The 14937-nt window shown below is 38.8% G+C and overlaps 1 protein-coding gene across 7 annotated transcripts in view; it reads right to left on the bottom strand.

The window, feature by feature from the left end:
• Positions 1-13632: 13632 nt before the first annotated feature.
• LOC100740805 (protein abrupt) overlaps positions 13633-14937 on the bottom strand; it is a 66154-nt gene continuing 64849 nt past the window's right edge. For all 7 annotated transcript variants that reach the window (XM_033324448.1, XM_012393346.3, XM_012393347.3 and 4 more), the window contains one exon: positions 13633-14830. In XM_033324448.1, the coding sequence (XP_033180339.1) occupies positions 13833-14830 (998 nt within the window). In that variant the 3' untranslated portion in view covers positions 13633-13832. The remainder of the gene's footprint in view (positions 14831-14937) is intronic.

The raw sequence follows: 14937 nt of genomic DNA, 5'->3' as shown, positions 1-14937 counted from the left end.
GACAAACATAATTTTATTATAATAGCCAAAGATGAAGTTGATCAGTGATCAAGACTCCCAAAAAGAAATAATCTACATAATATTTCAATTTGTAATAATTATTGATTTTTCGGCATTCTTTTACAAACATTTTCTGCTTTGACGATTCGTCATAATATTTTATAACAATTTATCAATTTTCATAACTTAATTCTAAGCAAATACTATCGTTCAACAATTAATTATTAGATATATAAATCTAATATGTTCTTGCACGCACAAGACTAATTTTTCTAAATGCTCTTTCCCAAACACGTCGGTACTCTACTTGGGACATGTAATTCGTAACGGAGAAGTTCGCCCCAATTCGGGTAAAATACAAACCTTGAGTTCTTTACCTGAACCAATGACCGTCACACAGCATAGACAGTTCATAGGTTTAGCCTTTTATTTCCGAAAATTCGTCCCTAAATCTTCACAGGCAATGAAATCCATGTACGCACTTACTTCCGGTGATAAAAACATAACTTGGAAGGATAGGCATGGAAAATAAGGCAAAAGGTAATTTCCGTCCTGACCGATGCGCCGGTGTTAATGGTATTCGACCCGAACGATCCGATAGAACTCCATACAGACGCTAGTTCGGATGCATATGGGGCTATTTTGATGCACAAAGCGGTAGGTAAAAAGAGAGTAATAGAATATTACAGTATAAGGACTAGCCCTGTGGAATCTAAGTATCATTCATATGGACTGAAGACAGTAACAGTTGTTAAACGCTGCTAAACATGCTCGCCACTAATTACATGAAAGAGAATTTCTTGTTGTCACTGGTTGCAATTTCTTGGAGGCATCTAATGATAAGGTGAAACTTACTTACAAACTTTTAATTTTGACATTGTGTATCGAGGTATTCTTACTCAATGGCAATACCTCGCCGGATAATTATTCTACAAATCGAGAGTCGGTAAAAGTAACAGCAGGTAATGTTACCATCTACTGGATAAAAAAGCAGTCATGTTACCTACAGCAGTACAAAATCGATTGTAATCGATGTTGACTGATAGTTGATTAGTAAAAAATTTATAATTTGCGATTTTTCCTTATTTACTTATCAAAAAACTAAAAGTTGTCTAAAAGCATAATAGTGCAATACTTGAATAAATTAAAAGCAAGAAATATACATATTTGACGACTTTTTATTATGATCTTGCTACAGCTCCTATATATACAAAGGTCAACCTATGCATCTACAAGAACGAATAATAGATGTTTAATAAAAATTAAGTAAAAAATTCGTACACTTCACTACGAATACCGATTATATTACGGAGATCAACAATCGTACAATATGAATCAACATTTAGCAACGTCGAGTAACGCTATATCATTAACGCTACAAAGAAATCGATCTAACTTCGACGTAGGAGAGGGAATATTTGCATCGAATTACGCAATTTGGTAATTTCCACTTATAAAATACGAACTCTCCCTTGTTGCCAAATATTAACCGCACGTCTATCGCACTATATATGTCTGTATAGTTTGTTTTAACTATAAGTTCTCATTACGGTATACGCACAATAGTCTAGAGTTTTATTGTATAATCGTCAGAGCTTAACCAGATATATTCTCTCTTTCATTTATTCATACATACGTAGCGCCTTATATTTTAAGTTTGCTGGGAGCAAAATAGGAACTGTAATCGCCTGATGTACCTGATTCGTCCGCTAAAATATTCTCACGATCGTCCTCACGATCTATAAGAAAATATGTAACCAATTATACATCGCCTCAATAGATGAATTTAGATCCCCAAAGTAGAACTCGCAATTTTCCTTTCGTTCGTACTCTAGATTCATCTTGCAAAATAAATATCTCCGAGAATCCAAAATTACCTCCCGTAAAAGGGAAATGTTTATCTAATATTTAATCCTACATCTTTCTTCTTTCAATGATGATTATCCCATAACTGTTAAGATGGAATCTATGAAACCTTAGAAGTGTTCATTTTAATGATAATCTGGAATTTACTAGTGTATATATAAATACGCAATAGCAACTTTTATAAATTACTGGACATTTCTGTATACGAGATAAAATGACATACCAGTTACAAGTTGATGTAAAAATTGCTTGATTATAATGTCTGAACATTGGAAGAAAAAAGAGAAAAAAAGATGTGAAAGAAAAATTTGTTTAATCGATTACTGGACGAATTCGTGGTGCAATTTGCGTACAAACAGGCCGCAAGAAGGCACCGAGCTATGCAACGCACGAGTTTTCGTATCTTCCAAGACGAAGCGCGTAAAGAAGGACCTGACCATTTTGATAAAAGGCTTCCGATGAAAGTACACGTCGCGACGGTTCGTTACAGAAACGTCTCGTTAAGGTAACGAGGTATCCATGAAACACCGTGGTTGAGAAAAATTGCCTGGACCTTTTTCTCGCGAGACGACGCGCTTGCAATTCACGATGATTCGTTTCAACGAGGAGGAAACCCGCTCTGCGTGAAATACGCGACGTCGAATCGATGGAACGTCGCGCGCATCCGTATTAAAGCGGACCTTTTCTCTCTTCGAATCCAAGCATCGAGTCCGCAAATTCGTGTTCCTCTTCGACAGCCACGCTTTAAAACGACATTTCCCTCGGGCCAGACGTTGTCACTTTCGATCGATTGTACACGAATCGAGAAATCCGTTGAAACGAAAGTTGATGGAGCAAGTAAATCATAGTTTGCTGTTGAGATTTCTGTTAACTTTTACGTACCAGCATTAATTTTTCCTTTCCATACAACAAAACGATAATTATTTCTTCATTCTTCTTCGGAGGTTCAAGTATGCGACCATCGAACTAAAAAACGAGAAGTGTGTTAGAAGCTTTGATTAATGCAAAGAAATGCGCGAAATATCTACAGTACGATCCCAACAACAAGTCAATATATCCTTCTCATTTCGCGTAACGACCGCAACGAAAGAGCAGCGATAAAAGGTAAAGTGCACGACTCGTAATCGTAATCATGGTGGACGAATCATTTCGATTTTACGATCTATACTTTTACGATCTACCAAAGTCTCTACGGTCGTCACGGTTAATCTCGCGATCAAACTGGACACGCATATCTTCGACGCGATTAACTTGAACGTTACGCAAGAAATCTCGTTAGAGCTACGTACGTTCCATATAAAAGCGAGCATTCTATCGCTATCTCGATTCTCCTCCTCTTTTAAACACGACGCACGGTTTCACGCTCGCCAATGTATTTAGAGGCAATTTCCGGTTCGGTCCATTATTTCTGGATGCGGGCAGTCTCGATAAATAATATACGGTGATAAAACGGATGGACCGCGTAAATCGCCCAAATATAAAATTCGTATCCTTTCGAATATATCTTTTTCGTTTCTCTAATTTCTTCTGTTTCGTGTGAATTCTCGCTGAACATTTCTTCCTTGTCTTTTTTTCTCTTTTTCTTTCTTTTTTTTTTTTGTTTGTTTTCTGTTCACTGGCACAGATCTGTTTCGATACTAGGAAACATGGTTTGCTGCAAACACGTTTGTTGGAAAATATCTGATCGAAAGTATCATTGGCCCTTCTATTCGCACAATCGTTCCTGTCTGTATACACATATAAATCTAGTTACGCGAGTAATTTTGTACTTTGACCGAGATTTCGACCGTGGTTCGATGGATCTCTGATTACACGCCACATCTGCGATGGCGAGGTCGACGTACGGCGTGATATTGAATTTAGAGTATAAACTGTAACAAAGTTTAACAAAAATTATAATAAAATAAGGCAAATGAGACAATTATTTAATTGTAAATTCTATATATTCCGTATATCAAATTTTACTTTCACTCTTCGTAGTCTATACCGAGACACCGTTATTTTTCGATTAAAATCTTTGAAATAATTTCGTCGTAAAGTAATTGAGTGTAACTAACTTACCGTGCCTCGGAAATCGACAAAATCAAATGGCCCGCCGGGATACTTACGCTCGAAACGAACGAGAACAGAAGGAACTGAAATAAATGGGCGTGAACTGAACCCAGCATTGTTTCTCTCCTTTCCAAACATATTTTATTATAATCGTATTGGCAAGTTGGATGGCTTACATGCTAAGAATGGCAAAAAAATAAAACGTAAAGAACATAAAGTAGTAATGTTGCTAGATGCGTAATGAAGAAGATAGACAAAAAGTACAAAAGGATTATGTATGAAAAAAAAAAGAAGATTCAGAAGTTTAAAAGGGCGTAGGAAAAATGACTTGGATTAAAGGAACGGTTAATAGTAGATAAATAAACTGCGTGGTATTTACAAATCAAGAAGGAGGAAAATGGGAAAAGGCGAGAAACGTAGAATTTAGGAAGAAAGGAAAATGGGTTATTATCTGACATACTGGCTCGTTCACCTACAGCAAGACTGCCTCTGTCTCGATGGCGAGAAACGTGGGCAAATAATCGATCTAAAAAAGAAAAAGAAAAATACGACAAAAGAGTAAAAACAAATCAAAGAGCATGAAGAAAAAGAACGCGAGTTTAAGCGTGAGAAAAATAATTTCTATGCATGATTTCCTTTCTTTAATGTCCGCGAAACAACGCGAACTCATTTGCTCGATTCCCTGCCAGGAGACAGATGTACGTCCTTTTCAAACACGATCTAGCGAAGCTAATAATAATGAAATGATAATGACAATGATAATAACATTAATATTAAATGACGGTAATAAAAAAAACGTAACATAACAATATTGAAGCACCTTAGTAATAGTTAACCGTAAAGTAGAGAACAAGACGGCGCTGTGCCTCGATGCCCATGATGATCAGACGATCTTTTTGTTTCTTTCCTACATTTTCTTTCTCTTAACCATTTTCATACTCTTTTTTTTCTTTCTCATCACGTCGAAATTCTTCGTCCTTACGGATATGCTCGAGATCTCGCAAATTTCTATAACTTTTTATCCCTCGACACGTTCATTCGTTCTTTTTTCTCTTCTTTCTCTTCTTCTTATTCTTCATCCTCCCTACGATCAATATGCAAACTGTGTTGGTAGCTAGCGTTACGATAATGGGAAAATCGCGCCGGTAGCAAAGCGGCGATAACGATATAACAAGCAAATCGATAATACGTTTCACAGACAAAACACGGCGTGGCTTCACTGGCCCCCATATACTCATCGTCCGAAATTAAGCGACGAAAAAGAGACACGATTTATCCGGAGGAAAGTCTGTCAAAAATCGTTTTGTGGACTTTATCCATAAAATTTGGTGACGATTACGATCGACTGACTCAGTCTATGTAAAAATAATTTCATCGATAATTACTTCGGGTCAATTATATTTTCATTGTGACGATAAATTTCGAACGATGAGCGTATAGCATTCTTTAGAAATTGTCGCCTTATAATATACTAATATATTGCCTTTTATCAAGTTTCCCCCGTTAAAATCATGAAAAATCATGAATTTTTGTTTACTTCCTTGTTTCGTAAAAGTAAATTTGATCACGCCGTACGTCGATAATTGCACGCTCATTGGTTTCGCCACGCGACCGTGTTTTCCTTTTTCTCAGATCCGACGATGATTTACAAAATAAGTTAAGAGCTTATGGTTGTTTTTTTCTTCTATCACTAGAAAGACTCTATTATATAATATATAATATAATAATTATATGCCTATGGTTACGGCGCATCCCTGATTATGTTATCTGTAAAATATCACGTACATAGGTATATTTCATATTTTTCCTCTTTTTCTTCTCACTTTCTAATAATATATATAATTGTATGCGTATATAATAGGAGGCCATCCGAACGTATTTTCATATTCGATCCTCTCATTCACCCGCCTTTCACACCTTTTAAAATCTACATTCTCACCTGTGTTTCACACGATGTACGTCGTGTATGACGTATTAACACATTCACGCGAACAAAAAAGCATAGCATCATACCATCTTCCCTGATTTCTTTCTCTCTCGCTTTCACACGATGCAGCAGTAAAATCACTAACCGGTATTATATCGATGAGTCAACGCGTAAAAACGACTGTAAGTACAACGTATTGCATTGTGATTTTGGAATTCAGCACTGTCGCTCGCGGAACAGTCGAGCCTCGCGCGCTTGGCAGTGAATATTTTTGTCCATGCTCAGCGAGAAAAATGCAGCTCGAGTGCGCCTCTATGTGTCGTCTATCCGCGATATAACAAATCTATCGTAAGACTGAGGTAGCTCCATTGTAGTCCGTCGCGTGTCGTTTCTTTCCACTTTAACACCGCTCAAAGCGATCGAAAGAATGGCTCGATATTCTATATTTGCATTCTAAGTACGTACGTATTTCTAAACATCTAAACATCTTCGAATTACGGAAATATATGTCAATTCTTTTATATCATATTCTTTATCGAAAGTAAAAAACCATTTTCACGATTTATGAAAAATTCCTTCGCCCAAAGTATTTATTATTTATCTTTCAAATCTATCGCGTTCATTTATTTCTTTCTACAATTTCGAAGATATTTGAGTAACTATAGTCAGATGTGTAATAAAAATATTACCAAGTTGTATATTGTAACTCTTTCGAAGCTTTATTTCTCTATATCGACCGAGATCTTAAAGTTTCAGTTAGTTTGAGCAGTATACGTAATTTTCACCTTAAATCGTGGCCGACGTTCAGAAATATTTAAAACTGTAATCTTCGAATCAGCTTGAGCAGTATTTGTATAATTTTCATGCTGAAACGCGACCAGCGTACAAGGATTCTCGTTCGACTCTCTAAGCGATGCTTTATCGACTATTTTCTTCCCTACGTTCTTGACTTTTTATTATTATGATCGAACGCCGGCTCGACTGTTCCGCGGAAGGAGGCAAGTCCTTAAACCTATGTATAATCCGTGGAAGCTATATTATCTCGCGCTTCTGACTATGTGTAAACATTGTGTATATATAATTATATAATAGTATATATTCGCTACATATGGAGACGTAACGGTTTCGTCAGGACGACTTGATTCGTCCCCGAATATTCGTAAAAGTAACGTATGCTTTAGGTAATCATGAGCGTGAGTATAGCGCGAGAAGAAGACTGATATTTAATTAACATGGAGGTAGCTGCGGTGATTTTCACAATTATTTCTCTTTTCTCTTATTACTTTCTCTCTTTTGTATCTCTAATCGACATATGACTCGTGAAATAAATTCGAGTCATCAACTCGATACTAACGTATCGCGACAACGCTAGACGCGCGATAGCTTGCACAAAGGCAGACGTAGAATACAATTAGATAGAACCCGCAACTCACGTAAGTCGTTTACGGCCTCCGTTTTTACACGAATCAGCTCTAATCGATTTCACGCAGCACACACATCGATTCACAGATACAATGCGCACACGCCTTGCCATTTGCCAGAGTAAAAATCTCGTAACAAACAAGAAACAAACAAACAAACAAAATAAAACAGAATTAGACGCTTAGCTTGCGAATTGCCCGAGCGCCTGTTTTAACGCAAGAATCACACCTGTAGTAGTAGTAGTAGAAATAGTACTAGTAGTAGTAGTAGTAGTAGTAGTAGTAGTAGTAGTAGTAGTAGTAGTAGTAGTAGTAGTAGTAGAAATAGTAGAAGTAGTAGAAATAGTAGTAGTAGCGGTAGTAGTAGTAGCAGTAGCAGTAGTAGCGGTAGTAGTAGTAGTAGTAGTAGCGGTAGTAGTAGTGGTAGCAGTAGCAGTAGTAGTAGTAGTAGTAGTAGTAGCAGTAGCAGTAGTAGCAGTAGCAGTAGTAGTAGTAGTAGTAGCAGTAGTAGTAGTAGTAGTGGTAGTAGTAGTAGTGGTAGTAGTGGTAGTAGTAGTAGTAGTAGTAGTAGTAGTAGTAGTAGTAGTAGTAGTTTCTATAAGTATAGTATCACGGCCTGGCTGCTTCAGATTTCCTGAGTTTGTTTATCATTACATTTACATCAACGCGTCATATAATCGTGTCGATTTTTGAGTGTCTGGGATGGTAGCTCGCTCCCTTCCTCGCGAAATTTTGATGCAGAAAAAGGAAGAAAAAATCTGACTCTTCGAACGTTTCCCTCAATTATCGCAGAAATTAACGCATATCAGAATATCCGATTTTAACGGTTTATCGCTTAGAAGAGGAAGAAAAGAATGGAAGAACGCTATGAATGTCTGATTAATATCTTAAGTACGACAATGATTGGCAGTCGTTTCGCAGATACTTTTTGCTAATTCTACTCTCGGTTTACAATGATTTCTTAGCCACAAACGAGATCTTCAGCCAGCTTTGAACTTTCAAGGGACTTCCGCGGCTTCATTTTATTCCGTTTTAGGTAAGATAATTTCCGTCTCTTGACAAAATTCACAGGCGGTTATTTGCGTTCTCTCTGAGAACATACGAACGTTCATAACTGGCAGACAATTCGTGAACGGCTTAGCCGCGTTTACGGCGTCGTTAATCCGTCTTTATAATGACCGTAAAGCCGCGCGGAGGCGAGTGCACTCGTACGATTCGGCATTTACGAGCACCGGCACGTTCACCGTTTATTATTGTCGATACCGAGAGAGCTGCGTGTTGCCAATACCATCGAGCATTTTGTTATGCGTTAGCAACTTTCTTTCGTCGTTCTATCCCATTCTCCCCTACCGTTCGAAGACCACAGACAGCGAATTTCTAATCCCCCAGCAGAATTTTCTTTTCTTCCATTCTATTTTTCCAGATCGTTGTTACAATATCTTCAGAAATTAAATATCCACCTATTACATATAATTTGTTCCTTTTTCTTTTTTCTTTTTCTAAATTCGAGTTAATCGACAGAAATATAATCGGTCCTTATATCGATCAGTTCGGATGGGAGCGTTTTCACGGTTACGCACACGATTGTCTCTCTAAAAACTATTGCAATACTGTAGTTGGTGGTATTTTATTTCAAGTGACTATTGCGAACAATGTTCAACGGACTATTTTATTTGTGGGATACACCCGACTGGAGATTTCGATGGCGGGGTGCTCTCGGCAACAGGAAAGGGGAGGGGGCGTTCGTGTAAAAATATTTAATATGTATATGTACATTTCGTATATATATATATACAATATACTTCTGATTGTATACATATATGTGTATATATATATTTATATATATAGCTATATAAATACTGTCGTAGAAAACTATGATCTGCAGGGAGGGACGTAAATATCTGTCACTTCATAAGGGAGACGAACGCACCCCGCCAATTCTTTTTTAACTATAATGCTTCCTTATAACGTGTGTGTACGTGTGTGTACTCTATGCAGCATTCAACGAGTCTGTACATGTGTGAGTGTATATTTCGATGTGTACGTGTTTGTGCTGTGTACATGTTCGTATAATAACGTATATTTACCGCGACGATTGGTAAAATCGCCGCCTCTATTCGCACAGTAAAAAAGAAACAAAAAAAATCTTTCTTTTTCAAAAGATTGAAGAAAAACGAAGAAGAAAGTCTATAGACGAGATCACTGAATTATTCACCAACTTTGCACGCGGTTGATCAACGCGTGTACGATTCGATGATCGGCATAGAGGGTTGGCAATCAATGTGGGGACACTTTCTATGCAACCTATATTTCTTAGCGATAATGAAAAACAATAGAACATTGAACGAAAATGATTTAAAAAAAAATGGTAAAGAAAGTCTTAAACCTCGTCGCGTTCGATTAATTATTCACAATGGCACGAAGAAAACGATCAATCCGACTTTCCATTTTCCACTCTTTATCCCCATCAGCATTAACTTGTTCAACGATACCTAGAAAACCTTTTAGCTTCCTCCTTCGATCGGTGTCTATTATTTTTTCGTTATTCATTATTTTCCCGTCTCCTTGTTTCCTCTCCTTTTTAAGATTCTCCTCCTCGATAAAACACCGCGAATTAAATTTGTACTCTGCGAAGAATTTTTTTTTCTTTTTTTATTATTTTTTTCCCCATTTTTTCCAGCTTCTTCTCCCTTATTTTCTCTTCCATTTTAACCTTTGTCTCGCAATATGGTCACGCCTGATGCGTAATATTTATAGAGAGCTTTTTTCAAGGCAAGAAGTGGTTTCTTTGTACCGATTAGACCTGGATTCGCGTCTCGATCGATCATTCTCGTATTCTTTTCCTCGATCTAAAACATGTCTATCTACGAAGCTTCCAGTTGTAACCTCGTGACGTGTCAATTCGTGGATTCGTCGGCAGGAAACGAGCGATTAAAAATTTCACTGTCCACAACAAGCATTAAAATATCACGTTTCGAGGACTCATAATAGACGAATCACCGTAAACGAGTAAATTTTACTTCGATTTCACGATTCACATGGCCTCTTTGCGTGGTTCGTATACAAATATTTCGATCGTATACAGATACCCTCGTAAGTATATACAATATAAAGTTTAAAAAATTCGAGAATCTCAGCGTCGAACTCGCCCAAACTCGTTGCAAATCTCACGGCCTGATAATTCCGATAACACGTTCCTTCCAAACACATGTTCGTGTAATTATTGTCTTGAATAAAATGTTATAGCTTCGGTTTACCGCGTTTACAGCTGCGGTTTACAGCTTAAATCCCTAATAAATGACTCTCGAGAATTCGTACCGGAAAGGGTGAGGATCGACGCTACTCGTCAAAAAGTTTGCTCGTTTCGCGCTCGTCCACGTTCGATTGGTGAACATTTTCATTTTTGATTTTTCGAATCTATGTAATGTTTAACCTTTTTCTCTTTCTCTTTCTCTCTCTCTCTCTCTCTCTCTCTCTCTCTCTCTCTCTGTCTCTCTCTCTCTCTTTCTGGACGTATCACCTCACGCAGAGATACATACACAGGTTTCGTTCGTGAACGATGTATTCCTATCGTCAGTGGCCTGGTAAAGTCACTGAGAATCCCTGTGTTTCATCGGTAAAATTCTCTTACAAGCTAAGAAAGGATAAGTATACTTCGAGTATTGTATTGTGTACAACCTACTAAACCTAGGCAAAAAGAAAAAAAAAGAAAGTAGGTGCTAAAACCTACAGAAAGAATTTGTCATCAGACAGAATCGATTCTCTCATTTGCTCGTTACCATTCTCTGTCTTTCACACACATATGCGAAAGAACAAAAAAAAGATATAACCAAAACAATAAAAAAGAATAAGAAAAGACAAAATAATAGTCATTATACTAGACAACTCGGAACGAAAGGAATCCTAACGTTTAAATCGCGTTGCGCCAGTACGTATTGCTAAGTTTCTCTTTTTCGCTAAACGTGCCTAATTGTGTATGTGTATGTGTGTATGTACGTGTATGTGCGCGCGCGAGCGCGCGCGCATGCGTGTGTGTGTATATATATATACACACACATACATACATACGCATATATTTATATATATATATATACACATATATATGTACATATATACATATATATATATATATACACATATATATATATATAATATGTATTCTCAAGGTATACCATAAAATCAAAGTAGCTCGTGTATGTATTCAATTAGTAGGAACCATTTTAGTATTATACATTTCGAGTCTAAACACGAAATCGCGCGCATAATTGCGATCTACGAGTTCGAAACTGCCTCTTCCTCTATCTTTCTTTTCGTCTTCCGCTCTCCACCCTACATATCACTCGAAGAACGAGAATCACGTTTGTAAAATTCTGGAGCATGATTCAAACGAGATACGATAATATTAAAAATCCTACATATACCTATCGTGAAACGAAAATTCGTTGGAAAAGAAATATCGACCGGTTTATAAATAACGCGAGTTGAGAGAGGAAAATCGTTGATCGAGATGAGTCAAAGACATATAAGAATGCGGAAAAAGACTTCGATGGATGCTCCAGGAGCAAAAGCAACACGAACATGAAGAAAAGATGGATCGTGGTTCTCGTTCTACTCGTGACTCTATACTATCAGTCCCCTTGCATCACATTTTTCCTTCTTTCACTCTCATTATTCTTTTGGAAAAAAAAGTACACGAGCAACTAATCGTCTATGAGCAGATCTCGTCCACGGGTGAAAGAATCGTGTCGTTCCCCTCAAGAAAGAAGAAAATCGCCCAAGCCGAAAAAAAGAACTTAAGTACTAGAAAGGTCATGGCAAGCCCTGGGGGATGGATTTTTGTTTCCAGTTCGATTAATCGACAGGTTCGATTGAATAGAAGAACGAAGGAGCGGGGGAGGGGGGGAGAGAGTTCCGCATGACGAAAGGAACGACAAGAAGGGCCTGTTCTCGATTATTTTATGATTCACCTAAGTCAAAGCCTTCTTTTCCTAGTTCGCGCGCTACTTTATCTAATTCTAATTTCAAAACAGAGCAAAATTTCAAATTCAACTGACCAGTTTCAAAACGCATCATCTCGAGGATTGTGTAAGAAATATCTCCTTCTTTTTCTATCTCGAATCCTGACACCATTTATCAACGTTGTCCTAAGAATTCTCGCCAGGATATTAAAGAAAGTTTGGCCGACTTCGCAAAACATAAACCAGCATTAAGATTTCTTGTTTGCCGATTGACATGTTGAGCTACCCGGTATCGTTCTGTTTCATATTCCGCCTCTTTCCCTACGATAAAGCGAATAGACAATTAACAATCGCAATAATCGTCGCACTTCTATAGAGCGACTCTTAATCGGCGAAAACACGACCGCACGTAATTTTAAATCACGCAATAATACATAACTTTTCATGTATATACGTTTGTGTATATGTGTATGTGTATTACCACAATACGTTAAAAAGTAAAAGGTAGTATGTGTGAGAGTGTATTTAATGTACGTAGTGCCTTGTATACGCATGTTTGCAGGTGAGTGCACTCTTCTAAAAAATACAAAGGGTGCTAACCCTGGCGCTACACGTATCCACTCTAGCCATTACTTTAATATTCTCTTCCCCTCCAATTATTATTATTATTCATTCTTTTTATATGTATCCGTGTACGTACGTACGTGCCGTTGTACACTAACTTCTCTATAAATCTAGACAATATATATTTTTCCTCAACATTTATATATAATAATATGATATAATATAATAATAATATCATCGCGCCAATTGCGTACACGCTACGATCGCTGTTCTTTACTTGTCCTTCTCTCTTTTCTTTTCTACTTATAGAAAATAAAAAGGATCAAACAGTTGCCTTGACGTTGCGTGGCTTCTCGATTTTCGACTTTCTCGAGACTTTCATCTGCGATCCTATAGAAACACAGTCGTTGATACCATGAACAATATTTTCATCGCAATATATCTTTTTCACTTGAACATTTGCTGTAGCGCAACTGACATCATCGAATAGCCATGGTGATAGACCTCTTCATCTCCAATCGTTTCACCATATTACTTTCCCCTAAGTTCATGATTCATGAGATTCATTCGTCTTGGTCTGTCCCATTACTTATCGTTTATCGTGTTCACTGAGGTAGACAGATGGAATATTTTAAACAGGCTAAAAACTGTATACGCGCATATACACATGTGTATATGTGTTCACACACATGTCCTCCCGGAAGACGTACGTGTGTCTGTGGCAACGAAAAACTCCGTTTGTTTCTCTGTAACGAAGGAAGAATTCGTTCTCCAATCCAAAGACACATGGGTACGTATGTGGTCTGCAATGACTTCGTTTTCTCAACTTCTTCCTTCTTCCTTCTTTGGAAAAAAACAAAAGAGTTCCATCTCTCGTAACGAAAAGAAAACAGGAGTAAGTCTCTACTGAGGTAGTGGATGGATTTGACCGCGAAGGAAGAGGACGTGGCTGGAACCAAGATACAGGGCACGTCTCTTCATAAGCACTTCCTAATCGGGTCACGTGTCACCAAATCTGGCCGGAAGATACCGCTAACGTGCCATCTATTCCGCTTTAACGATCTCTGGCTCCTCGTTCTCGCTAAAGTCGTCTTCTTCGCCACCGGACGACTCGCCTTCCTCCAAAAGTCCAACGTGCCTATCCTGCAACGTATCCTGACGATCCTCGTGCACTACTCCCGGTCCTCGACCCTCATCTCTGCCGATCATAGGATAATCTTCGATCCCACGACTGCCTAATTTATCCATCGCGCTCATGTGAGCCATCTTAGCCGCGTGTGCAGCCGCTACCGCAGCAGCTTGCTCTGCACTAAGTCCCATTGTGGTCAATCCGGAATTCTCCGCGATAAATTGTAGATACGTATCGATGATCGCCGATCCAGTGGCGCTGGTGTTATGATGGCTCGGATGAAGATGCCCGGGTGGATGAAGAGGAGCCGTATTTGGCTCACGGCTGCCGTGCATGGTGTCTAAAGACTTGGCCGCAATCGCCGTTGCAGTCGAACTTTTGGGATTAATGCCGCTGTTGCTACCGCTTACTTTGGTGATCACAGTGTTATTGTTTGGCGTCGGTGATCCATACCTCAGGCTGAGCGGCAGCGTTAGGTCTTCTGGGTCGTCCCCGCCGCAGATGCTGCTTCCGGCCTCGGATGGCGCGCCTCCTCGAGGTATCTCCAGTCTCATGTCACCCCTTCTGGGTCCCGTGGGACTGGCACGAGCTCGTAACTCCGCGGGACTCACCTTGACACCCGCCTTGGCCAATAGACGCGACGCCAGTTCAGGATCGAACGGACTCGGCATCGGTAGTACTGGTAGGTCCTTAGTGCTGATTCCACGATGCTGCCGCGACATGTGCGAATGCAAAGAGTTCCTTGATTTCGCCACGGTGCCGCAGAGAACGCAACGATAGCCAGGACAGATCGTGTGCTTATCTTCCAGATGAGTTCGCAACGTGTGGGCAGATCGATAGATCTTACCGCATTTCGGGCAGGGACGTGGATCTGTGGCGCGGACCCGCATCATGTCCAAACCGCGGCGACCGACTGAAAAAAGAAGACAAACAAAAGGCTGATGAAGGCGAGTTTCCCGAGTGAAAGTCGTCTGTCGTTGTCGTTTTTTTCTTTTTTTTTTTTTTTTTTTTTCCGCGAAA

Source organism: Bombus impatiens, unplaced genomic scaffold (genome assembly GCF_000188095.3).
Source record: "Bombus impatiens unplaced genomic scaffold, BIMP_2.2 scf_2645, whole genome shotgun sequence".
NCBI classification, from domain to species: domain Eukaryota; kingdom Metazoa; phylum Arthropoda; class Insecta; order Hymenoptera; family Apidae; genus Bombus; species Bombus impatiens.
Note: the sequence above shows the minus strand (reverse complement) of the source record. Positions and strands in the feature narration are given on the sequence as shown.